Consider the following 26791-nt stretch of genomic DNA (forward strand, 5'->3'; position numbering starts at 1 on the left):
TGCTTTGAGCACTGAGGTAATGACATTATTGGTTGTCATCACTCATCTCATGTTGCTGTTTCCCACACAATCCTGTGCCAGACCTATAGAGACATTGTCACTGACAAAATCCTGCTCTACTAGGAAGGACAGCAGCACAAGGTTGAAAGACAGGCAAGATATCACACCTCAGAATCCTGCTCTAGCCCTCAAAAAACTGATTGTCACAATCTGCTTGGTTTCAAAAGAACCTCATTCCTACAGAGGAACTGAAGATTCCGTGGGAGGAGACTTGACCTACTGCAGCTCTGTTCACATTTCGGCAACCTGGAGATAATAAATTTATTAGTTATGGCTTCCTTGAGGTGCGACATCACTCGTGCAAAACTTGGATTGGTTATTCACTCCAGCTAGTGCCTAGCATCTTGAAACTATGAGGCACTTTTTCTGTTATTAGAACATTTTCCTTGCTAAATACTATAAGCTTGTAATGCATATCATTTCATCAGCTAAGTCTTCTTCGTATCGTCCCGTTTCTGGCTCTTCGTCGCTGTAGCCAGGACCAAAATCTTGGAGTTCGTAATCTTGTCTGCTTAAAATTGGAAACATATCCCCATTGGTCCCATTGCTGATATTCCCATTGAGAAGGTTACTTGCTGCACTCTCCATCTCGTCAATAGTCATGTCACATGCATCAGCAATCTCGTGTTTTGTAGCCGAAACAAATTTAGGGTCCTTTGCGTACCTTCCTAGGCCTTCAGATATAAGTACCTGGCAGAGGGAGGGGAGAGAGTGAGAATATCAGTGAAATTGCAGAACAGATCATAGTATTGCTCATTGATGAAAGCACTAGAAACCCCATGCTGAATCACTGGAGCAACCCACAGCCAAACTGTACAGGTAAATAACAATGAAATCAACAATGAAAAGCCTCCAAAGAACACTATGATGTGCCATAATGTAAGTGCTGCTGTACATCTGGCACTTCTTACAGATCTGGCAGTAGTCTTTGCTGAACATCAATCATCAGGCTGATACACTAAACACAATGGTTGATACACCTCAGATGGTGCAGTTAGAACAATTGAAATGCAGAATTTTATATGTTCTCGGTACTTTAGACTACATGGAAAAAATATGTTGAATTTCCATTTGCAAAAACATAACAAAATGTGTTGTATAGCTCATAGCAATGGAAAGGAAGTGATGGATGGAAGCTACAACACTAACTATGATTAAGAAATGCTGTACACACTATCTTCAAATCTTTTTAATATAAAACAGAATTCTTAGCATTCTTTAGTACACCTACAAATCATTCCTTGCAGTTGTTATTCTCCTCTCTGCATTTAATACATTGATTTATGGAGTTTTTGTTCTTTTATTCAGATTACTGCAAAAATGGGGGTTTATTTCTATAGAAACAAAAGAGAGAACAGGCATATACATCCTCTCTTCCTTGTTGCCATTGTGGAAGGATAGTTCAGAACTGATGCCCATCTAAAAAACTTACATTTCAAAATTGTAAAGTATCTTTAGTTCTCTGACTAATCTCGTACTAATGTGAGGATCTGGATTCAGTAGAAATCCTTTACTACACAACAGTTATGAATGAATTCCCCTCTTTACCTAAAACCAGTTTGTGACTATAAAACTAAAAATCCATTTTCAGAGAGGTGATGCAAACTTGATGCCTTGTGAAGGCTGACCTTGAACAGAGACTAGACAGAGCTAAAGAATAAAGTAGATATTTATTAGAAGGCTGCAATGGATCCGCCTTGGGCAACACCAGAGCACAGCCAGGGCTACACCCAAGATGGACCAAAAATGGTCACAAAATGGATGACCAGTCATAACGTCTCTCACTTTTATAAGTTTTGGTCCATTAGCATATTTGAGTTAATTATCCAATTATAGATTTAGCTTACGAAGTCCCATCCTTCTTGTTTTTCTCTCTTCAGTCCACGTTGTTTATGCTCTTGGGCTTGAGATATGGGCTGGTTGTCCTTGGTCCCCAGCTAGAGAAGGAATTGTTTTGTCTCCCTACTGTGTGAAGAGAGCTGACTATCTCCTAATATGAAGCTCAGAAGTACACACTAAAGCAGCACAGAATCTAAAAAATACAAAAGCTAAAACCTGAGGCATCAGACTTAATTCTGTGCTCTGAAGAGTTAGCCCCAAACCCGCGCAGAGGGGCACTCTTGGCTCCTGGGAGGCTGCGCGGCACTCACCGCCTCCACCAGGCTGTCTGCGCTGCGCTGCTTGTCGCTGTGTTTGTGCCGCAGGTCGTTGGGGACGGTCAGGCTGGCTGGCGTGAACGTCCTGTAGGAAATGTCGGGGTCATCCGTGTACCAGGAGCTCCTGTGCAGGGAAGGCAGGCTGCCGTTCATGTGCTCTGTGGAGTCAGCCCTGTCCACCTGGATCAGAGGGGTGTAATAGGGGGAACGCTCCCTGTAGGGAGGGGTGGCGGGTGGGGTGGCCCAGGAACGCGTCGAACGGCTCGGTGAGTGTTTATGAGCTTTGCTGGAGTCCAGACCTGCCACAGCCATCACCTGGCAAAGGGAACATTTTAGAAGTTAGTGATTTCAAATGCTCAGTCATACTAATCTCTCACTTCAGCAGTTAACTCAAACCAATTTCTCAGGCAGCAGCAAAGTTAACATTTTCTGATGTATAACAGAGGAACAGGACTGAAACTGGTAAATTGGATCAACAAAATGGTATTTTTTCCATTTTATAATCACAAAATATTTTTGATTATACAATATATTAAAGAAAACAAAGTATAGAAACATTCTTTCTGTCCAGGACAGGATAGGAAGCTGTCAGCATTTTCCAAGCTGGGCACTGAGCCTCAGAAGGTGTCTGACTTGTACTTGCAAATTGTCACAAATGGAGTTGAGATAGGCAAACATTAATAGACAGCAGATGTATAATGCAGTCCTGGTCAAAATTTAGGGCATGGTGACTCTTTGTGAACACTCAGAGTCCGAGGGGCAGGCAGATCATTCTGTGTTTTGTACAAGGTCGATGTTTGAGAAGCCTTGGCTCTAGCAATGAATACCCCAGTGCTGCTTCAAACAACAGTGAAAGTCAGGAGTGCAATGTAGAGGCTGGAAAGATGTAATTCACTGTTGGTTAAGGAAGAGTTTGAGTTTACCTGCTGTTGCATTAAGTGAAGTGGCAAAGCCGTGCGATGGTGAAAATTAGGAGAGAGTGGGATGTCATCTTGGCTACTTTGTCGGCGGAGGCATTCGAAGTTAAAGGAAGATCGTCTATGTGCTACAGGAAAATTATAATTCATTAGTAAAACAAAGTATTTTTCCTCAAAGTCTATTATTTCCAGAATTTCAGGATGAGTGAACTATGATACAAATAAAACTCCAGTAAGAAACGAGTTGCACTAATAGAAGCAAGTGGTGGGTTATAAGATAAAGGCCAGATTAACCACATAAGCAAAAGCAGTCCAAGGCAGAAATCATAGAAGCACCTAACATGACAGAACTGGTGTTGTGGTGTGAAACTGGAAGCAGCTGTTTCAGAAAACAAGCTTCTCTGATGCAGCTGACTGGCTCAGACTCTCAGCTGCAGAGTTTTGCCATAACCGGGTGTGACTTTCTTCTTTCCTCCCATGGCTTTAAGTTCTCAATTCTAATAAACCAGATTTCCCATAGGAAATTTAAAATCTCCAGTTCCTTGGAAGCAATATGCAATATGCTTAAAACCATATCCAAGTCAACTCAGGCTGTCAATTCCTGATGTTTATTCTGTTGCTTAGGACAGCGATCATTCACGGTCTCTGCTGTTATGTGCACTTTCACGGTAGAAAAAAAAAAAAAGTGGAAATCTGAACTGAATCAAGATGTTTGGCTGATGTGGAGATGTTTCAGCTGATCTTGTTGGGAGCCTGCAGAATGATGGGAAGCATGTGGGTGTCATTCCCCTGTGCCAGCTTGAATGCTCAGAAAGCCTGGATGCTGAGCTACAGCTGGAATCCAGATCCACCCTCACAGCTGCAAGCACTGGAGGGGACACTGGAGAGAACCTGGCTGTACCAAGTTAAGTGCCAGGGAGTTATGGCACCCCACATTTATCATCAGACACTTCATGCTGGATACTAACAAAGAGCCACTGAACTAAAACAGGCACCTCCACGAGGTCTTTCTGTCCAACTAAGGCAAACTTTGTCTCTCTCCCTTGTCTCTATGGCAAATCCAAATACAGGAATGTGAGCCTCAGCTCCTGATCCTAATACGCTAAATGTCCCAATACCAAAATGCATAATAAGCAAGCCAAAAAGTCCCTTCATCCAAAACAAGGCATATCTTTGCACATGTTTCTCTGCAGAGAAGAGGCTGAAAGAAAATCTCAATCATTCCTCAGTACACTTCTGGATGCTGTTCAAATACTGTGGTGAGAAGTTTGGTATAGAAGCATCCAGAAAGCTTGACACAGAGCTCAATTTACTGACTGCAGTACTCAGCCAAGGCACTGGATGTTATGTTCACTTGGACTGATTCAGATGCTAGCAGGAATTGTTTAGTGCAATGCTGCATGTATTTTTTTTTTCTTTTTTCTTTATTCATGTGCAACAATCAAGCTTCCTCCCCAGGCCAAACAGCCCATGCACTAGTTACAAATAAGAGATTTGAGATTCTTTTAAAATCTGCTCAGATACTGAGCTGCTAAAATCTCTCAAATCTTTTCCTGAATATAAAATAAATGGTTATGACAGGAGGTCTGACACTGATTGCTCTTATGACATTACATTGGTGAAAGTCAAGGACTTCCTAAATTACCCTTATGCAACTTCGATCAGAACTATGTCCTCTTATCCTAGGATATCAAACAATTTTATCTAGTACCTTAATCTAGTTTCCTGTACATGAGATAAAAAGCATAACTTCCTCTAAATAAATGACTGCCAAACACTGTAATTAAAACTTTATCTCCAAGTCTGTAGTTAGAGCAAACCTTTAACTCTCCACTCAAAACACTTTCATGGGCAGACCCAGGACAATTTTTATATGAAAGTTTTTCTTCTGCAATCTGTGGAATGGATATACAAAGCATCTATCTATTTCTTTGGCTTAAAATTCCTCTGTTATCAGAGAAAATTGTACAAAGACACATAGGGGTCTCCTTTCCTTCATGTGATGTGTTTGCCTTCTGCTACTGAAAGACAACACAACTTTCTGTACCCTTCACTGCTGTTCAGCTGAGTAATTTACTCTCTGTGGTGCAAGACTCATTCTGCCCCTGTGCCCCCTAAGGGCAGAAAGCCAAAAAGCAGAGAGCATTGCCAGTCTTATAAGGAGATGAGTGCCTAAAATATAGATCCAGTACTGGCAGTATTGCTGGAGAATGATACCTTTATTATATAAAAATATATTTTGCTGCTGCCTTTTACCACAGCTTTCTGTAGCTTTAAACAGTCTGAGACTGTACCTCAGATATAAAATTATCTCAATACACTTGAGAATTTCTGAGACAAGAAAAAGCCTTAAAAAGAGGTTGCTTTTGCACTCAGAGGTCAAAGACCAAACCCAAGAATTTTGAGTCTGTGCCTAGTTTGACCAGAGGATTAGCACTGCTAATCTCTGCAGTGTGGCCTGGAACATACAAAGACAGGATTGCAAGATAAGAAGCATGACATCTTGTAGAAATGCATATAATGCAATATTTTTCTTGAGATAAGGAAAAACCACGGGTTAAATATAAGGAAGAGAAGAAATGAAAATTAAAGAATCAGAAAAAAATCTGTTGACAGTGCTAATTCCATCTATAAATTGAAACATGTCCCTCAGAAGGAACACAGAATTTTAAGCATTGTTCCTGAGACAGCAGAATAAAGTACCAATGTCAATCTGAAATAAGATGCTTAAAATCCATGTTTTATAAAAAATCCTTTTTAAAGTGGAATCTGTCTGAAAGCATTTGAATTATTTCAGATTTTCAAACCAATTGTCCTTAATGTACTTACGTGGTGGTGTTGGAGGTAGCAGCCGTCTCCTAGGAGATCTTTTTGTATCATAACAGATCTGTGAATCATCTTCCTCAAAAAAACCATGTGGGTGATGGTAACCTTTTGGTCTCTCAAAATCTGAGTCATGGCAGTGATATCTACAGTGGTAATCATATCTATGCCTGCATTTAAAAACAATAAAGAAAATATTATTTCAGTGAGTTTTTGTAAATAGTTACAAAATTAGTTTCCTTCTAAAAGATTTTCAAGTCTACTTTTTCTCCAGCAAGAGAATTAAACACTGCATTCTGTAATTGCACAACTCAGATTTAAAATTCAGTTTCTGTAGGATTTTGAGAGGGCATGTACTTCTCTACTAGGTCAATTCTCAGGTTAAATTTTTAAACATATTGTATTTTCCCTGAATTTTTCCTTACCAGTAGAGGCAAAAATGTAAGATCTCAGTTGCACGGTGCTTTAAAAAATAAAATAAATACTCTTTTCTATTCCTGCCATGTTGTCTTGAGAACCCTGGGTAAGGTGCAGAGCACAGAAGCTCAGAATGGATTTAAGCCTCTTACATTCTGGATATTCTCATGTTTAAAATCAGATCTTGAAAGGGTGCTACCTGATGCTAACTATCATACAAAAAAAATAGTGACCTGAGAATTCTGTAAAATTTAGCTTTCATGCAAATCAATGGGATGCAGATTAGGGTGCCAACCTTGCCAGAATTCAGCTGGTGAATGTAGCCCATATAGCAGGAGAAGAAGGAGGAGAATTAATCATGTCTGGCACTTAACATATCCACTTAAGGATCTAAGATAAAATGGCAACAAATTCCTCTACTTCTGGGCTGGACTTGAAATTTTTTTTAAAAATGGACAGAAGTGGAGATTATTTTTGAGATGCTACTGAATGTAGTCAGTAGAAGGATAACATTCCATCTTTGAATACTCTCCATTCCTCCTCATCATTTCCCATTTCAGCAGTTGTGGAGTATAAATTTCATTAGAGAATTTGCAGGGTGAATGTGCTTAGTGAAGCCTTTACATCGATGTATCTAAAATACCAAAATATTTTTGCATGCTATTTTGTTTAACAAATATTTTTGTTTGATAAATATCCTCACCTGTTTCCTGACAACATACTGTCATCTTCATAATATTCTTCTCCACTGTAATACTCCTGCTCTCCCAGATAATGATCATCATTGCAGTAGTCCTGCACTTCGTGTTCTTCCCGGCGAATGGTAGGTCGGCGCCCATCACCAGTGTCAGACCTGGAAGCAGCCACCAAATAGGAATTTTTATTCTATTTATATCAATTATATATTGCTTATAATGTTCTTATAATTATTTTAATGTTCTTCAAAGAGGAGAAGAAAAAGACAAGCATTAACAACTCTCTAGTTCAGGATGTGGTGTTACAGCAGTGCAGTTCAGAACATCAATGACGCATCTTCCTTTATTTTCTTGTGGTACAATACAAAAATAATAAAAGGATGCTCAGTGAAATAAAATACATTCAAGACATTTTTATATGATATACATTGTCATTTGGAAAAACACAGCCTCTCTCCAATGCCTGAAGTTTGCCAAATGGCTCAAATATTAAGAAGTGAATGCACTGAGGTATTCAAAAAGAAATCTGAAATGGGTATGCAAATCTAGGCATTAAAACCATCACTGAGCATCCATTTACCAATGCAGTTCAGTTAAAACAATAGATCTTATATTTTAAAAAGTGCCTTAGAAAATATTCAGACAGAAAACCAGGAAAGATTTTGGGTTCCCTATAAAAGGAACTGTACACATTAACATTTATCAAAGCTAACAGCAGTGGTTTTTCCAGTCTTGTTAAGTCAATTTTTAACAAGGGCTACAATCAGGTGTGATCTTTAGCCTGTTGAAAACTGTAGAAACCTGCCTTGACTTTCAAAAGGGCTTGAATAATTTTGAACTTTACCAAAAGGTTGTCCTTTTAGAATAGGCAGTAAATAAATAGACTTTAAAACTGTCACTTAAGTTACCAAGCATATGCATTGTTATACAGTTAACTTAGAAAAGAAACACGAAAGGAGAGGAAAAAAAATAAAGAAGAAAAACTCAGTGTCCTCTTCAGTTATGTCAGAACAATACCAACTCACCTAATATATGTTTCATAGTAGCGTGTTCTATCCAGGTAGGCCACAAAAATGAGAAAAATATTTTAAGAACAAGTCATTTAAAGAAATTCTTTGGAGATTACAATGTCTGTGCTGTAACTAATGATCTCACTTTAAAGAAAACTGCTACTTTCAAACCACAGAAAAGCTTTATGCATCATCAGAGCTACATTTTAAATATACCTCAAACATCGGTAGGCAACAGAAATGAAGATTCATATTAATTTCACTTAGCTTAAGTTTCCTATAGTGTATTCATAAATTTATTTAAAAACAAAGATGTATTTAAGTTTACCTCCTACTGCTTGGCCTTCTTCTCTTCTCGTGGTCAGTCCTGGAGTGTGAACGGTAACCGTTCTCAGATCGGTGCTCACGATTCCCAAAACTTGTGTGTTTTCCATGGACTTTGGACACGTTGGCATTATTGAGATTGGCATTTGTTGAGTTTGGAACGTGCTTTCCTACCGAGTTGTGATTGTGATGGTTGTGGTACACAGAGTTTCCTGCCTGGTGATACATGTTTTTCTCCGTATCACTTGCAGAGGGAATTGAAGGCCGCTGGACGTGTAAGGGACGGTGTGTGGTGTTGATTTGCTGAAATGAATCTCGTCTGTCACTGCTAATGTGGTTTATGTGGTTGCCAAAGAGGGCACCATTCCTCTGTTTTAGGGGAAGAGAAAGAAAAAATTATATCAGATACCTTAACAGAACATACTCTTGACAGTGACAACTTACTTTTCTCTCCTACATGCATAGAAAAGTAGCAATTCAAGTAACCTGTGATTTTTCTTTCTAATTTTATGATGCTTCAGATGGGATCTCCTGAAGTGACAGAGATGTGATTGTGGTGATGACAATATTGTATTTCGGAGTCAAATCAACAGTATGCTGTGATCATTATTCTTTTCCACACAAGTAAAAGTGACATATCCAGCTTTCTCCACATTTTATTACGCAGGAGAAACCTAGACTCCCATAAATGAACATGCACCAGCTTCCTCAGAAAGAGATGTGTTTGCTTAATCTTTGGGAAGGCCTTGGTGGAGTTCTGTGCTGCTCTCCCAGGGCATGGGTTTGCAGCAGGCGTCACTCAGACAGGATGGAGTGCCATGCAACAGCTTGCAAGCAAATCCCAGGTAGGGAACATTCAGCTCCAGTGCTTCCATTCTTTCTTCTCGCAGAGGTACAAGAAAGAGTTTCTGTTTATCAGCCCTGGGAGTGTGATGGATGGTGAAAGAGAGGATGAGGTGCTAAGTTATGACCATGACATGCAGCTCTCTTGGACACCTGACCCAGGTTAGGGAGCCTCCCTGTCTAGCCAGGTGTGGGTCCTGGATGACAGCAGTCTGAGTTGCAGCTCAATCTAGAGAAGACAGGAGGTAATGATGGTTGGCAGAGAAATGCATCTACTGATGGCAGCTGGGGCACTGTCTCCAGTGCCACATCCTCCTTTTGCAAAGGACAGCAGCAAGCTATGGGGCTTCTGCTGTAATTCCTGCAGAAGCATGATTTTACATCTGCTTCTTCTGAAATGCTTGGGAAAAAATACGTTTTCTTGCTGGCTGACAAATGGTTTGCAGACTGTCTCTGATTATAACAACAAATTTACATGTTCATCATTTAGGACTAAATAGGATAAAGAGGAAACCTAGTTTCTTTTCTAATTGATTCTTATTGATATCCCTCATGGGATTGGAAATGACATTTTATTTAGTTGGTCTCTGTGTAACCCCATGTATTCATTTTAAAATATGCAGGTCTGTGTCTGTTGTGGTTTGCTTGCATAGAATTTCATTCTCTTCTTCCTATCTACCACTGCAGAGGTTAAACCCAGTTTCAACCTTGCCACTATCAAAATCTGAGATGGCAAGGTTCATACCTTTTGATAGGATTTGCTTAAGAAAAAATAAGAATTAATGAGAAAGAATTAGGGGCAGGAGAACCACTCTGCAGGAACTGCTTCCTAAATTTGTGACAAAATGCAAGTGTCCTAATACTACCATTTTTATAGATTTATATATAAAATATACTTATTTATATTTTCTGATTTGAGGGGTTTAAAAGTATTACTATATTATTTCATATTCAAGGACAAGGTCATTCTTTACTCTCATATCATACAAAAAACAATTCACATGGTTGTGTTCTGACATTACTTTATAAACATCTTCCTCCTCCTCTGGATTGTTTTCCTCTGGTTCATCATCTTGCAAGTCACAGGATATAGCTCGACGTATTTCTGGGCCAATATCATGAAGTGTCCTTAGTCCTGCCTAAATCAATGACAACACCATAATACATTAGGAATGCAAATCCTTTTTTGCTCTTTAATTACTGGTGTTAAAATTATTTTAAAGGACAATTAACAGTTTTTGTATCCTGACAACCACAGAGGATGTATTCTGCTGTAAGTTCCTTAACTGTTATTAATAAAAAGTTTATATATCCCAGTACCACCCTGGTAGTACTGAGGTGATCATGTCTTTATTATCACAGTGTAGACACTGACTAAAACACCACTGATTTATGGACCCCTATAGAAGAAAAATTAATCTTATTAAAAAGTGTAAGTAATCAGCAAGAACTATAATAAAATGCATTTCAATGAGATGTATATATAATGTTCAAAACATGTTTGCAGCCTGTGTCAACAAAGGAAACACAAGGAGATCTTGCTATAGCAACAGCAATTTTAGCAGAGCTCAGATGGAAAAGAAAGCAGTGAAATAATTCCAGCTCATCTGCACTGCACTGTGATTTGCAGATTTTTGGTTTAAAGCTTTCATTTAGGATAGAAAACCATTGGGTTACAGCAGCAGAGACTCAGTGCACAACAGTTCATATTCCTCTCAAGTTTGCTACCACAAGCAACATTTAGGAAACGGGATAATGCTGACACTGTCCAGGACAGACCTGCACATCAGGGAGGAGACGTCATAGCCCAGGGAGAGAGCTCAGTGCTTTGTGCAGGCCTTACTTCAAAAAGGAGACATTCTTCCTGATTTAACCTCCTGATTTAAATGCCTGCTATGATGCTAAGCAAGAATCACAATCTCGTTCTTCCCAGCAACTTCTTTTATCTGCTCAGGTTCAGAAAAACCCAAGATGTGTGTGTTTAACCCTTTACCACTACACTTACACACCACTAAAAATCCTACACAGCACTTGGCTGAATTTTTGATTATGATCTGAAAACCTGATTTATTCTTTTTTAGCATTTTTGAAGGAGATGTGAGGGCTGTCCCAGCACAACACTGACATTGCACATTACTTGCCCTGGGGTAGCACAAGAATGTGTAGAGAATTTTGTGCATTTCAGAGCTGCAGAAGGAGATGAGAGACCCTGGAGGATGCCAAACATGGCTTGGTCTCATTCATGCTGTTTCCTCACACACTCCCAGGAGCATATTCAGAACTGCTCAAAACAGAAACAGCTGCTTGGCTGGGGAGAAAAATGGCATTTATGCAGCGTGGGCAATCAGAACCTGGAAAGGGATGAACCAAAAAGCTTTGAGCTTAACCATGCAGATTTACTACAGGCTCCACTTCAGGTTTCACTCACTCCAGTACTTCCCTCCCTGGAAAAGGTGCCTGACTAATCAAATTATCTACATCTATTTGGCAAGTCAGTTTTCTTCCTCAGGGATGAACTTTGAGAGTTATGCTATAATTGAACAAGGCTCTAAAAATCATTTACTAGTGAGTTAATATACAATACTCATTTCATGAATACATTGTGCTTTCTCCCACTTCTTATGCTAATTGCATAGTCAGAACCTCAGCAAGGTTGCTAATGTCATCATTTTGCAAGGTGCTAAAGGAAAGTAAAATTAACACTTTAAGGTACACCTCTTCAAGGGGAAGACTAGAGGCTTCTACTGATTTAACAGAGACAAAGGCATTATTTATTTGCTAGAGGACTGCTATTATATTTTGGTTATTTGACCATTAGCTAGAAGAGCCACTTGCATTTCACACTCACTACCTGTGCTGACTTTAGAGCAAAGAGAATTAAAAAGAACAAAAAACTTCAACAGGAATTTTAACATAAAAATAAACTGAGCTTAGTATGAACAGAATACAATTTGAAAACTGCTAAAAAAAGGTAATTAGCATCCAGAAAAACACCTGAGTAGACCTACACTAACACTGAACACATAGTAATAAGATACACATAATAAGATCCACTTAATAAGAGACACAGCAAATTCTTGATTGTCCAGAGTTATTCATGCTGGAGGAGCCCATCTCTCAGCTCTGGCTGAGTGTGCTGCTCTACCACTGCACAAAAGCTCTGAGTTTTCTGCCAGCCCAGGCTGCCTTCGAGCTGAGCCCTTCTGTGAACACAGCGCTGTCAGAGAGCAGCACCAGACAAAATCTAACTCTGACAAAATCTACTGGCTCATATTCCTGTCTGCCAAATCGTGACAAAGCCCCACAAATACATGCCTGGAAGCTGAGAAAAGCCACGTGTTCGACAGCAACACATGAACAGTAATTTAATTTTCATTACATTTCCAACTGCCTTCTGGCTTACTTCTTGGTGAATTACCCCTCCTTTACTCCAGAGAAAGCAGGCAGCCTTTATCATCTCATCTCTCTCCAGTAAAACTCACTTCCAAGTAACAGACCTCTTGCATTTACACAGTCAGCAGTGGAAGAAAGAAACCTGGATCATCATAGGCAAAGGTATATGTTTATTATACTAAACCCAGCAGATTTATTCACTCACAGCCAGCACTGAAGCTCTCAAGCAACACCACTCTACAGAACTGAAATATTCCTGTTTATTTGCTCTAATGAATGACCTAAAACAATTTTGTGAACTCTCTCCTGAAAATGACTACTCCCACTTACTGTCTCATCTTACCTGGTGCAATCCAACAGCATCATAAGTAATCTAAGAAATATTTTATGGGGAGCACCACATAATGATACAAATTCTCACGCTGATCTCTCAGTGATAGGACAATTCTTCATTAGATCAGTCAGCTAAATTGGGACTGACATAAAAACACAGGAATTGGTACTTTTATGTCAGTAGGAAAATCCCTTATTTGAACCTTAATGAACACTTAATGTCCTCTGCAAAGACTGAAGGGGCACCATGGACTGATCAAACATTTGACTTTACATTCAATCACCAAACCCAAAGATCTCTAAAACAAAAGAGTGCACACAAATATCAAACTGACCTTCCCCACACCTCTTCTTTCGTTTACAGGGAAGAAGTGTCCTTCAGACACACATTCCCTACATAATACTGCACTTTTTAGTCTGCCCAGCAAGAACCCTGGTGACAATGCAACACACAAGAGAGCAATGGGAGCACTCCATGTCCTCCATTTGTGAGGTTCTAAAAACTGCTACATTTAAATCAGAGATAAAAACAAGAACTGTGCAGATGGGGCTCTTCAAAAAAGAGAGCCTGGACAGTGAATTGTCTACCCTTGCCAGAGGTGTGCTTGTTTCTTTTTCATTAGGACTGCTAAAGTTCTTAGGAGGTGGTTATTACCCTATACAGAACTTCATAAGTTTTTATTACATACAGAGATTCAAGATGTGCCACATTCCTGAAGCACCAGACTATAATGACTTTTTAAAAAAGTAAAATTTGAGTCTTATAGAGGGATTTCTTCCTCACAGCTCTAACAGGGCTCTAACTCTGTTCTACAGATTTCACTAGAAGTTTGCAAAAGAAATTATTTCTTGTTCAGACTCATTGTTTAACCAAAATTTAATTTTTGATTCTTTCCTTGCTTCATCTTTTTTCCTTGTAGGTAAGAGAGAGATGAGAAGTATCAGTCCAAAGGTTACTCAGCAAAGCAGTGACACATCGAGTGCTGAGCAACATAATTGCATGAGAAACCCAAGCATGTCTTTAATTGGGCTTTCCCATCAATGCCCAGAATGACTGCAGATGAACATGGTAATTGTGTGCAGCTGTGCTCGGGAGGCACAACAGCACCTGCAATGTTTTCTGGATGGCACAAGGCACTGATCCACCAGTGCTGGGTCCTAAAGAGCATCTCAAGAGACAATGACTGATGCCCCTGTCTCTGACACACCACTAAGATGACATAGACGTGTTTTCAAAAGCAGAAATAACAGAAATGTAGGAGTTCCTCATCCTCAGTGAGAAAAGACATCATATGACCAATAACTACCCCTAGACAGGTTATTTAGAGATATGCCTTAAAAGGCTTGAAAGGCAACTCACACCGAACTAAAACATTTGGATGTTAAACATGTAAACATTTTGAAAAGACTGCTTTTAAAAAATGCCAAACAGATTTTAAATCAACTTCCCACATCTACAGTATGCATAAGAGACTAACACCATTTTAAATACATGTCTTATATTAAGAAATCTGTGTCTAATGCAAGACTCCAGTCATGACTTTCAGAAAAAAAACCTCAAATGCTTATAAATATTGGAACTACAAAAAATCGTTTTCCCTGTACCTAAATTCAGTCCACAACCATTTTAAGGTATGGTCTAACCTACATATACATGCAGTTTAATCTTATTTTAAGAAGAGCAAGCACATTACCCTTATTTAAATGATGTCCTTGTCACCTACACTATTTCCAGTCAGTAAAATACCCAGTGGTCCCTCTTTTGAGGCATCCTGGAGTGGTACCAGGAACTGGAAGACACTGGCAAACTTTGCTTCACAGACTTTAGAACAATGATGTATATTTATGTACATTGCTATATAAACTCACTAGAAATGGGAAAAAAACACAAACATGAATTCTAAATGCTTCAGTTTTCAGAGCTGCAAAATCCTGGAATCCTGGAATGACTCTAAAAACGTTCCTGTAAACCATTAGATTTATAAGTAAAGAACTTGTTTTTACTATCTGCTTATTTTAGAGCAAAGAAAACTACGAAGAGTAAAAAACCTCAGAGCTACACTGACACTTCAACATAAAAATAAACTGAGGTTAGCATGAACAGAATACAATGACAGAACTACTTTAAAAAAGGAAATAAGCATGCAGAAAAATAGCTGAATGACCTACACTATAGCAGTGGACATAGGAGACATAGTAGTCAAGCCTGGATTGCCCCGAGTTCTCCATCCTGGCAGAGCCGCTCCCAGCACTGAGCGCTGCAGCTGCACAAAGGCTGCCAGAGCTGAGCCCTTCTGGGAGCACCACATGGACATGGGAGCACAATTAAATGGAACTCGAGCAACAAATTAACCCCTCGGCTGATGCCTACCAGAGGGTTTGGCTTTTTCCTTCTTCTGTCACTGTTTACTGCAGGGTTAATAGTAGTTGTAACATTTGCAGGGGAAAAAAAAAGCATAATTAGTTTAATCTGAAACATGTTTCCAAAATCAGGCTCAGGTCAATAAATCAGTGCTTTTATGTACCTGGGATGTGAAAGAAAATATCCTTTTACTTTTATTTGTGTGTATTAAAAAAGAGGGCTACACTAAATAAATATGAAATATAGATGTGTTACATATCTAACACATCTATATACAGATGTATACATCTATATACAGATGTTACAGTAAGTGTTTTCCATAGGAAAAATAGTGCAGAATTAGTTCATTCCCTCTCTGTGCTAGATGAAAGTAATTAAAATTGTTCATGCTTCACTTAACATCTATTTTACTAGCAATGTGACCACTGTTTGGCTCAATACAAGTTTCCATCACTACACAAAGACATGCCTTTCTGACCCAGAAAATATATTTGTGGTCACTGCGTAAGTATCAGTCAATGGCACAAGAAAGACAACCGAAATCCTTTTTGTTGGTGACCTCAGGGCATGTGTAACACCACAAAAATGGCATAAATAGCTGACTCAAACTGGTCACCCATCATTTCAGAGCCCCTTTTTGTCTGACCTTCAAAAGGGCATGAATTCCCTGGGTCGGCAGAAGACAAACTGTGGGGTTCCAAGGGATGCTGTTACTGCAGCTCTGAAGATGGGTTTGGTGACAATACGCAAATTTAAACAAATTGCTGTTGGTTATTATCTGAAGTGTCCTTTTCTGAGTGAGGAGAGATTTGAAACTTCATGGCAGAAAGACTTCCTTGACTTGACATAATTGAAACTCCATGACAAAAAGACTTCCTTGACTTAACAGCATGAGCAGATAATCATCCCCTCTTCACTTTCTAGGCTGTTGCCTCCCCTCTGACACGTACCCAAACAGCAGCCTGGGTTAGGCTGACAACAAATGCTACACCTTTGAGGAAAACCTGAGCTCTACAGAATAAAAATCACCCTGAATGAAGTTACTGTGAAGTAAGAAGAGGAATCCCTGCCTGCTGCATGCTCTGGCATGCACAAAGCAAATCAACTTCTGCAGGGAGCTCTGCTCTAATTTTCTAACTCAACCCAAACTACCATGGTTTCTTCTCCTGCAACAAACACATCTTAAATCCAGCGTCAGAAGAAGCTGCTTCCTTTATTGGAGTTGGGTGGAGATTCTGGCCCCCACACATGAGGGGGTGCCAGGGACATTCTTGTGACACAGTTCACAAGTTTTGGCTTCATATAAGCTGACAAAACTTGGGCAAACGATGCAAGTTTCAGTTCCATGTGTTAAAATGCCTGAGTCTTAATGACATAAAGTCCCTATTCTGTATATCCTAGTGTTCATTCACCCTGAAGTGAAATGCTCTGTGTGTCTCTCTGAAGATAAGATCTTCTAAGAACAGTATTTTTACACTTGGTCATTCTTCCTTCCTGAGGGCACGGACTGGATCTTTAGCTAAGTAATGTGGCTTCCAAGGGAAGATTTATTCCCACACCTGGTGAAACAGAACTTATTGAAACAACTACTGTAGGCCATCAGAAAGCCTGACTGGACTTTCTGAGCTCACACAATTTTACTCTATATATGCAATTCTCTAAAGCTAACTGAAGAGAGTGTGGATGGCTCCCTGTCTTTCATACTACACTTTTTCTGGAAGTGCTTTTCTTGCAGCAAACATTATTTTTATGACCTTGAACTCTAGTTGTAATATTGTGGAGATTGTTTTGCAGTCTTAAAAACCCTTTTTATCTTGCATGTAAAAGTTCTTAAATTATTCCGTGTCACTTTCCTGCCTGTGTTCATATAAGTCATTCTATCAGAGACAGTAGCAAAAGAAGTACATTTTTTTAAAGTTTTAGTTAAAATGAAGGCATCCAATTTAATATCCTAGATTACAGTTAAAGGAGTAGTTAAAAAGAAAAAGTGTAATTCCCTTGGAAAAACAGGACCTTAGGCCATTTGACAGTTACAGGGTTTCCCTTCAGTATCTTCCAAAGTACTGAATGAAATTATTGTGAAAAACCCAGCCTCCTGAGGAATAAAAGAGGAATTTATATTTTTAAGAAATTATATTTTTTAAAAAGCTGTTTCAGTCCAATAAAAGAGGGAAAATCTCACCATTAATGTTTTGCCCAACACTTGTCCTTTGAATTAAAACACAATGGATTCTGTCACCAGGAGCCTTCTGTCTCACAGGAGTTTTTACTCTCTGAGGGCAGGAAAGTGTGACATGGCCAACTGTAGGAATCAGCAGGATTATAAACTGTAACTCACCTCTTGCTTCACTCAAAGGTTAGGAAGGGACTGTAAATAGCTGAAGAGAACAGCAGGTTGTTTTCTTCCTCTCTTGCAAGAGATAGGAGATAAGGAAAGCCAGGCTAGATAATGCAGGAACTGCAGGGTTTATTAGATCCTTAAGAACAATGTTCTTCACTAATTAACCAGTCCATTCACCCCAAGAGAAAGTCACAGGTATCAGCAAAAGCACAAGAGCATTTATGGCTCATATGGCTTTTGACAGAAATTGGAACAGGTGAAATTGCTTTTATCTGCTGGTTTGCTTAAGGATTTTGCAGCATGATATGCAGCTCTGTTTTAAAGCTGTATCCTCATATAAGTAATTATTTTAATAAACACAGCATTATGACTTTGAATTTGACATGCTGCAGCTTCCAGTTTAAAATTATATTATTCATTTATATACCTGACTGGGCTTTTTTTCCAACCACAGGTTTCAGGTCTCTTTGAAACAATATTTCCATTTGGTCAATCAAGTTGAGTTCCTACTGATTTGTTAGAAAGACAAAAGCAGAAAAGAGGAAGATGGGAAAAAAACAATAATCTTCCCATCTACTGGCCTGGGTCATTTTAATACCATTGTTTTAATCAGAAAAAAAAATCTTCATGCCTCAAATCCTAGATTTCTAGTAAAGATTCATGGTCATTTTTTTTAATTGAAAAATATTTGCCTAATGAGAGAGGAAGAGCTGAGTCTTTCCAGTTCCACCTTGCCCTCAGTCATTGAACAGGAAGCAGAGTCTGACAATAAACAAGAGAGCACACTCACATTTGACAGCTCAGTGGTTCTCTCTACATTGTTGTGTGTGCAATTTCAAAAACACAAGCAGAAACCTGTAATACTGAGGCTCAAAACTTTGACCTCCTTATGCTCAAATGCTTCTGCAATAAAGAAATCTGAAAAGTCCTTCCTAAAAATCCAACACCTTTCACTGCCCTCTCAACTGTTTACAGCCTTTTTATCAGTTCCATTACCAATAATTTTCTCTTCTTTCCTGTATGCAAATACAGTTCATACATCCCTGGCAAGCCACGTGAGCACAAACACATAGAAAGGACTGTGGTGAATCTTCCCCTGCTTGTTGCATCTCTTACACTTGTGGTGATTTGGAACACAATGGCAGTCAGAGCTGCCAGCAGAGACTTTCTTAGGAAATGGGAATGAAACACGTCACTCACTTAACACAGCAAAGGTCATTTTGCTAAACTGAAGTACAAACCAACAAGGTTTTAATAAACAGTATCTGAATCAAGTTAACACTGTTCTCCTCTTTTAGGAAGGGATTTTCAAAACACAGTCCTAAATTTTGGCATCAGAATAAAAAACTATGAGAAACAAATATATTTATAACTTGTAGCAAACTGCTAATCATTAACTGAAATTCACAAAGTACCAATCCAATAAAAAATGTGCAGTGTATGATGTCTGGAATTATTTGAGAACAGCTTTCCATTTGCCTGTTTCAAAGTTCATTCTACAAAGGTACCAGTGGAAAGAAGTTGTTAGAATTTGCTCTTTAGATCACATGTACTCTATGGACTGCTTGCTGCAGGCCTGTTGAGAGACAGAAGGCCAAATCTATAGTCCTTGTTTCCATGTGATAGCTTGTTTTAAGAGATAGACAGAAGTGTGTGACATTAATGCAGTATTGTTAATACTTCCTATGAAAGAAATTCATGGATGAAAAATTCAGAATTTGCAAATAATAAAAAAATAGGAAGATATTTCACCATTTCGTAAGTGGAAAAGGAAAAGGAAAAATGAGAATTAATAAAAATGATACTGTATAAAAACCTATTTACTATGAGGTAATGCACAGTAGGAAGTTCCCTGAGAATTAGCTTGTAGCATTTTGGGTACACAAGAAATCGAACAATTAAAGCGAAACAAAGAACACAAATGATAGCTCAGAGCTTTATTTATCCAACATACAACCAGCAACTTTAGACTGATTTACCTGCTAGACTTGCTAAGAAATTCCATAACTATTGCCACTGTTTGAGTAATCCATAGAGAATAAGTTTTTGCACTTACCTTGTTATAGACAGAACAGCAGGATTAGCTTTTACTTTTCTGATGAATAAGGGCCAAAAGTGTCCCAGCTAAATAAAATCCTGGCAGCACTGCACAATCATCAATATTCATCTACCTGCTATTTCAAGTAAGCTCACAAAATGGTTAGTTAAAAACATAAAAAAATCACCTGCAGAGCAATCGTGGTGTTCTTCGCAGGATATTTCCCCACCAGTCCTTGTTCTTTGCGTTTCTTGAATTTCCTAAAGTAGTCCTGTATCAGGAAGGTGGCATAGAACTTCCCCACGGTTACCTCATCATCTAAATGAACAGACCAGACAGATCTCTCCCAAGTCAGCACATTTATCAATAGCCTGTACACTCACATCTGATTTGGGGGAAATGTGATGGGTGCAACAGATACTACGCTTCCAGCAGTGGAGCCTGTCAGGGGCTCAAAAGCAATGTTTCAGCAAGCAGCTTTGGTTCAGTCAGTTAAGTGAACTCATCCTAATAAAAGAGAAAATTCAATACTTTACCAAGACTTGTGTACTTCTAAGTTTCTACCAAAACCATAAACATGTTTGTATATGCATAGAAGCTGGAGTACTGGCTTTAGTTACTTAGAGTAAATAGATTTAATGAACTCTACTATGTCTGACATAATTGATGTTCACAAGAGTGCCTCTGCCTTTTTTTGTCACTGATGAATCACGTTTTCTTGTCAGTGTATGTATTGTGTCAGTTCTGTAATGCTGAAAGGAATGAAAATAACTTCCATCAGTGAGTTTTGTACAATTCAAACAACAGGCAAACAGCCAGGGCAGTAAAATGCAGCTTTTTTACAGAGTCACTGTTGTGAACAAAATCCAAATTTGAAAGTTTCCAAAGGCAGGTGCCTTGTGAGGACACCAAAATCTCCTGTCTCATAGCAGGTTAAGAATGAATGGGGCTGTTCATGAGTCCATTGAATCATTCAGCTGGGCAAAATTGATCTCTCAGTGACTAATGCTTGCCAGAAAACTAGAAATAGCTTTCTATTCAAAAACATTGCTTTTGTTGTCACACTTTTTTTTTACCCTAGAGTTATCTGATATGAAGTTCAATTTCCCTTCCTGCTGTACTGTTCAATCTCCCCATGATTTCAGTATCCAGGTGTAGATTTTGGCAATAGGATTTCTGGTCCTTGCTGCACATAAAGATGGGCTGGTGTGGTTTAGGCATCAGCTGGTTTTCTGTCCAGTCATGACTTGACTGAACATGAAAATCTAACAAGCCCAGACACATTTTAACACACCTCTATTAGAAATTATGGGTTTTTTTTAACATTTGATTAAAATAAAGTGCCCACGTATCTTATCAATAATATGTGCCAATGTATCTCACTAAGGATAGTATTTGTAGCACTATTTTTACCTGTAATGACTGGTTTTTGTAATTGAAATTGACTTCTTTTAGTGACTTGCTTTCATCAAAGAGGGTGAGGGATCCATTCCATGGACAACACTTTTTAAATTTATTTTTACCTCTCTGACAAAATTTATCTCAAAATGAAACGTCTACCATGCAAAATCAGCTCCTCTCATTATAATGTCTGAAATGGGCTGTATGCATGTGAGAAAGTACAACAGGCTTTAAGTACAGTGAAAATGCACCCAGATTGTCTTCTCTCAGCAGTTTGTCTTTAAATATTTAAAAATAAAAATAGTTATAACAATTGCTTCAAGAGATACTGGTTGGGAGACCAGTCTGTTGGAGGAAGTATCTGAGCATATAAAAGAGCCTGCTCTGCCAAACTCTGATGACCCCTCAAGGGTCAGAGCCCCCCAGCTCCTCCTAGGAAAGGAGGAACTAGCAGGAAATATCAGAAACACTTCACATGAAAAGCTCACCATCTATGGATTCCATCTCAGCAATAAAAACCTTTTTCATTGACTCCATGAATCTCATTAATAAACTTTCTGTGAACATTTGCTTTGACGTTCACCTGTAATCTCCCTTTGCAGCTCTTCAGGAGACTAATGGCTCATTGTATTAGGATGAGATCTCTTACACAGCCTGTAATGTAAACTTTCCCTTCCCTAGTTTAGACAAATCCACTGATTTGCGACATAGCTCTGGTTTCACTCCCCACATAAGCCTTTCCCCATCCTTCATACTAAGTTCCAAGCACTTGAACAGAGCTTTTAAGGAAGCGAGTCAGCAAATGGCTCCCCGAAAGAACAAGCACACAGAAGTGACAGACTGGATACAGCACACACTGCCGGGGTGGCACTCAGCGTGTCCCGCGCCAGGCTGCGACACTGCCCCGCCACTGACTGTGCCTGGGATGGCAGCACCTGAGAAACAGCAGGATGCAGAAACGAAGGGCCCTTACTGATCACTCTGGACCAGTTGCTCATAAGCACATCAGGCCAACGCACTGCCAGCTTGCTGGGCTGTGCCAAAGGCTGGCTGTGTCCCCACGGCGCTCGTGCACGTCACAGGCACAGCCAGGCGGACTGCAGACACGAGCACACAGGAGCTGCTCCCGGCCAAGGGGAGCCATCCTTGACTCTCTTTTTCTGACTCACACACATACAGCCAGATACAGACAGCTATAGGAAGGCAGCTAAGCAGAACTGATCACAGAACAGACAAATCGCTAATTACAATTAGTGGCAGCAATAGTAATCATTTCAAAAGGAAGCTCTTGAAGGGGCAAAAGGTACTAGGCAGGATTAAATGGATTTGCAGGTGGACACTGGGAAGTTTAGAGAATATAGGTGAGTTCTTTATGTATTTCTCTTACTCTCTAGTCTCATTCATTCATCAGACATTTGACTGACATTCTATGTTTTCGCAAAGCAGTTTCACTTTTCTGTACTGAAAATGTCTTTCTAACTATTAACAGTCTCACTGAGTTATAATAAGAAGTTATTTAATCAGTACTAAGAATTAACTGTTTATCTCCAGTGCATCTATTTATAATCCAAGAGGGGAAAAAACACCTGCTATATGGATTCTTTTCATTCTGCTCTGCAAATAAGTGTTTTGGAGACATGGCCATGACATACAAAGGACCCAGCATTCAGTAATATCAGCACAAGTAATACTGGAGCAAACTGCTATAAACTGCACCTCTCAATAATTTTAAGTGCAAGTGATTTTAACATATTGAATTTGAACATTTTGTTGTTTTATATTGAAGAGAATCTTCCATCTCTTGGAAAATTGTTAGTATCAGTTGTCACTGGTGTTAATTCATAGACAATTTTCCATTGAATATTAAACATCAAAACCAATTTCTACTGTACACTAAGCTATTTTACACTCCTATGGCATATGAATGTAAAATAACTGTATTTCCTCCTTTTTTCTAGGTGATTTACAATATTTTCAGGTAAATCATAACAAGATCTACAGAGGAACAAAGTAAACTAGAATTGAAAACTCTTAAATCTGCAGGAATTCCCGACACATTCCCATTTATACTGGGTTGCCAAAGCCATCCTATTTCCTATCAACTGTGCACATCCAGGTTTTCAGCCTTCCAGCTACACTGAAGAGCTACATTTGCAGAATAAACATTTAGCAATGAATTTTAGTATAGCTGAAAATGAATACACAGCTTATACTCAGCAATGAAATGAAGCTGCAGTTAAGAGTGAATCACTAGGTGAGATTAGTTCTAGGAATGTAATCCGTACAAGTTCTTTGTCAGATTGATTTAGGCAGGCAGAGCTCACTATTCTGAAGCATGCGTCTCTATTTCAATAAAAATGTAGGGGAATAAAGTTGGCAAGAGGCAACACTAATTCCATGCCACCACCCTAAAACAGAATTGCTTCAGAATATTCGGAAAGACTCATAGTTGAAAGGAACAGAGGCTGCAGAAAAAGCTCAAGCACAAAGTTACAACAATAACAAAGCGATTCATCTATGCCATGCAAGCACTTAGGTGTAAGGCTAAAAACAACAGAGTAGAACACAAAAGTTGTTTTAAATGTGCAGCATCAGTTCCCCTTTGGCGAGTCAATTGAGCCAGATTTTTGGCTTCATCCCCACTATTATCCAGCAGCCACCCCACCAACAGGCTGGCTCCTCCAGCCTCAGAGCTGCTGCTGCTGCTCCTGGGTGATGCCAAGAGCAGTGCAGGCAGTGCTCCTCCTCCTCCTGGCACTGAGCATCCCCTTCTGGGGCCATCCCATTCTTGGGTCATCCCCGTCCAGGGGCTGGGAGCTGCCATAACCTGGGAAGACACAGTAAACTTCAAGAAACACCAGGGGATTACACTGGATCTGAGGATTGGACATCTGGGTAAATATACCCTGGGTATGAGTGACAGGGAGACAGATCCTGCACCTTTAAAACTTGAAAAAGCAAGTAGAAAACAGTCACCTAAACCTACACTACAGCAAATTAATAAAAATGTATATATTGAAAAAGGCTAAATATATATATCAGAATATATATATTTACAAAGAGAGATACTGACATGTCATTTTATGGCACGTAAGAACATTTAATAAGTGTGCCTTGTAGTTCTCACAAATGTTTGGTGTCATTAGAATTCAGATATCTCTTTAAATGGGCCACATTCATATCTCAGTCTTATCAGCATAAATCTGAACCATTTCCATCATCTGTGGAATGGCTCTGGTTTAAACTAGTGTAACTGAGATAATTTAGCTTCTCGCTTTATTAATTTAGCAAAAAAAAATTTAAGCTGGCAATCAATTCTTTTTCCTCCCAGAAGTATTCAACATATACAAGCAAATAAGCTAAATGTAGCATAGTACAAAACATGGTGTTTTGCTCAATGAAATCAAGCTAGTTTTTTTTGCTGAATGATTTAAAATCAAGACTATATTTAGGTCTAATAAGGTATTTCTTTCAAGCAAGAAAATAAGCATAACATTTTCCTTCCTCTCTCATTTTGATCTAAGTTTCACTTATCAGTCCTCTATATACTGTCTGTTGCAATAGGATATCATCGTCTCAATATTTATTTTGCTATTTTTTTGTCGTCCTTAAATCACATTATAATTGCAAAATTTAGCAGTTTTGTTTCTTTGGTTCCTGACACTCCAGAAGGACCAACATGCACAGAGAACAGCACATGGCAGAGTTTATCAGACTGACCGCCAGCGGGAGGGACAACTTGGTCAAGTAACTTCATGCTCGTTTTCTTCCATATTTTCTTTATGACTGCTCTGAGTTCTTCATTGGCTTGCTCCAGGTTACCTGTGGCAAGGAATGGTGAAACAGAGGATGGTAATTATGGTATTCAGCTACAGTGAATAATCCTTTGGATATTAATTAGCTGCATACAATTAAAGACTCTGATAGAGATCCTTTGGGGCAAGCCCATGCTATGTGATGTAGCAGACAATGCCACAACTAAACAGAAAAAAGGGCATAAGACACCAAATTCCTGGTGCTTTCAAATCCAGATCTGGAGCAGCGCAGAGATCAAAGGTGACTTTCAGACCTTGGCCTCACTCTGTCACTCCTGCTTAAATTGTCCAGAAAGTGATGACTTTTTCTTTACAAGCCACTTATTCCTTGAAGCAAAGCTGAGCCTTTATTTACTTAATCACAGTAATTACTCAGTTGTACAGGCTTGAAGGTTCAAACAACTGAGTACTGAGCAGTATTTCATCTCTTGCATTGCTCACACAGCAATGCCTGAGGGGCCTTAATCTAAGTTTGTTATTGCCAGCAGAACCCAGAAGCAAAAGCAGTAAAAGATGGCAAAAAAAATCAAAAAGTGTATACAAGTAGAAAGATCTTTGAAACATCCCTCTATCTTTAAAAACCTTTCCCTCTTTAATGTAAATGAGAGATATATATTCAACCCAGTCAGAACTGGCTTCGACCAGACTGGGAATGTTGCTTTCAAGTGTGCAAAAGTTGCACCACTGTGGGATGCAAAGCACTGAACAAAAAAGTAGTGAGGAAGGAGCACCTTATTTGGGTAGGAAGGGAAATTCATTCATTTCTGGCAGTAGAACTCCTGCTATGCCAGTGCTGCACATTTTTATCTGACCAGACAAAACCACAGAATAATTTCTGAGGTATCTTGGGCTCTGGCCTCACTATCCCTTTCCTTTCATTTTGTAGCAAATCATTCCTAGCAACAGTGAATACAATCCATGACCCAAAAGCAAACCAGATCCATGAGACCAAGGCAGCCCTACTCACATCCAACAAAAGAAATAAATTGCAAGTTTTCCTCATTGTTCTTTCTGACAAGGGCTGTGAAGGCTTTACAGTGAAGAACCTTACCTTCTGTTTTTATCTTTAGAGCAGTCCTAACCAAAGCAAATAAAGTAGCGTTGAACATGACAGTCCCATCACTGTTGAGTGGCATATTCATGGCTACTAACCTCTGAAAATGAGAAAAGGAAAACAAATGTTGATGCTGTTTTCTTTGAAAAAAAACCTCCTGTAATGTCAATTTTTGAAAAGCTGATGTGTTCAAAGAATAGTATTACTGAGAGTATAAATTATGTAAGTTCTTCAAAGTTGAGTTTTCCATCCTCCTGTGTATAATATGAATAAGAACAATATTGCTTCTTTTTTAATGACATGTATGCTTATACAAAAGTTAAAACTGTACAGAAGATTTCTCAAGCTGTTTAATGAGCTAACTTTCAAACACTGAAGCCCAGGTTTTGACTGAGTCCCACTGTGCCAGTACTAAGGAGAAAAGCAGTTCTTTGAGGGCATGCACTCCAGCTGCATTGTGTCCCAGGCTCCCCAGGGGCTCCTCACGCTCCATAAAGAGCCAGAGCAGCAGGTCTGAATTGTCCCAGCCCATTCATTCCTCAGGTGGTGATGTGCCAGCTTATGCCAGCTACTCTGAACTGCTGTGAAAGGGGCTTTTCTCTTTGGTTCAGTCCAACCCTGCACCAGAGTTCTCCTTCTAGAGCAGCAGTGCTGTGACCCTGACTGCCAAAAGGACACAATTTCAGCTATCAAAATCTTTTCCTAATGTCTGACTTGGACTTTCTTCTATTCTAGTTTAAAAGCATTGCTCAATGAATAATTGATGTTAGCATATGGACAGATAGAGGTTTGCTTTAAGTATGCCTTGT

The 26791-nt window shown here is 39.2% G+C and overlaps 1 protein-coding gene across 1 annotated transcript in view; it reads right to left on the reverse strand.

Annotated features, from left to right (window-relative positions):
• Positions 1 to 456: 456 nt before the first annotated feature.
• Positions 457 to 26791, reverse strand: part of CACNA1D (calcium voltage-gated channel subunit alpha1 D) — a 168224-nt gene continuing 141889 nt past the window's right edge. The window contains exons 40-50 of the mRNA XM_041425606.1: positions 25980 to 26082; positions 24834 to 24935; positions 19900 to 20030; positions 10268 to 10384; positions 8407 to 8771; positions 8094 to 8120; positions 7077 to 7226; positions 5963 to 6126; positions 3140 to 3261; positions 2211 to 2531; positions 457 to 750 (exon numbers count right to left, since the gene is read on the reverse strand). Coding sequence (XP_041281540.1) covers positions 457 to 750; positions 2211 to 2531; positions 3140 to 3261; positions 5963 to 6126; positions 7077 to 7226; positions 8094 to 8120; positions 8407 to 8771; positions 10268 to 10384; positions 19900 to 20030; positions 24834 to 24935; positions 25980 to 26082 — 1896 coding nt within the window. The remainder of the gene's footprint in view (positions 751 to 2210; positions 2532 to 3139; positions 3262 to 5962; positions 6127 to 7076; positions 7227 to 8093; positions 8121 to 8406; positions 8772 to 10267; positions 10385 to 19899; positions 20031 to 24833; positions 24936 to 25979; positions 26083 to 26791) is intronic.

Source organism: Onychostruthus taczanowskii, unplaced genomic scaffold, assembly GCF_017590055.1.
Source record: "Onychostruthus taczanowskii isolate IOZ18803 unplaced genomic scaffold, ASM1759005v1 scaffold9, whole genome shotgun sequence".
Classification (NCBI taxonomy): domain Eukaryota; kingdom Metazoa; phylum Chordata; class Aves; order Passeriformes; family Passeridae; genus Onychostruthus; species Onychostruthus taczanowskii.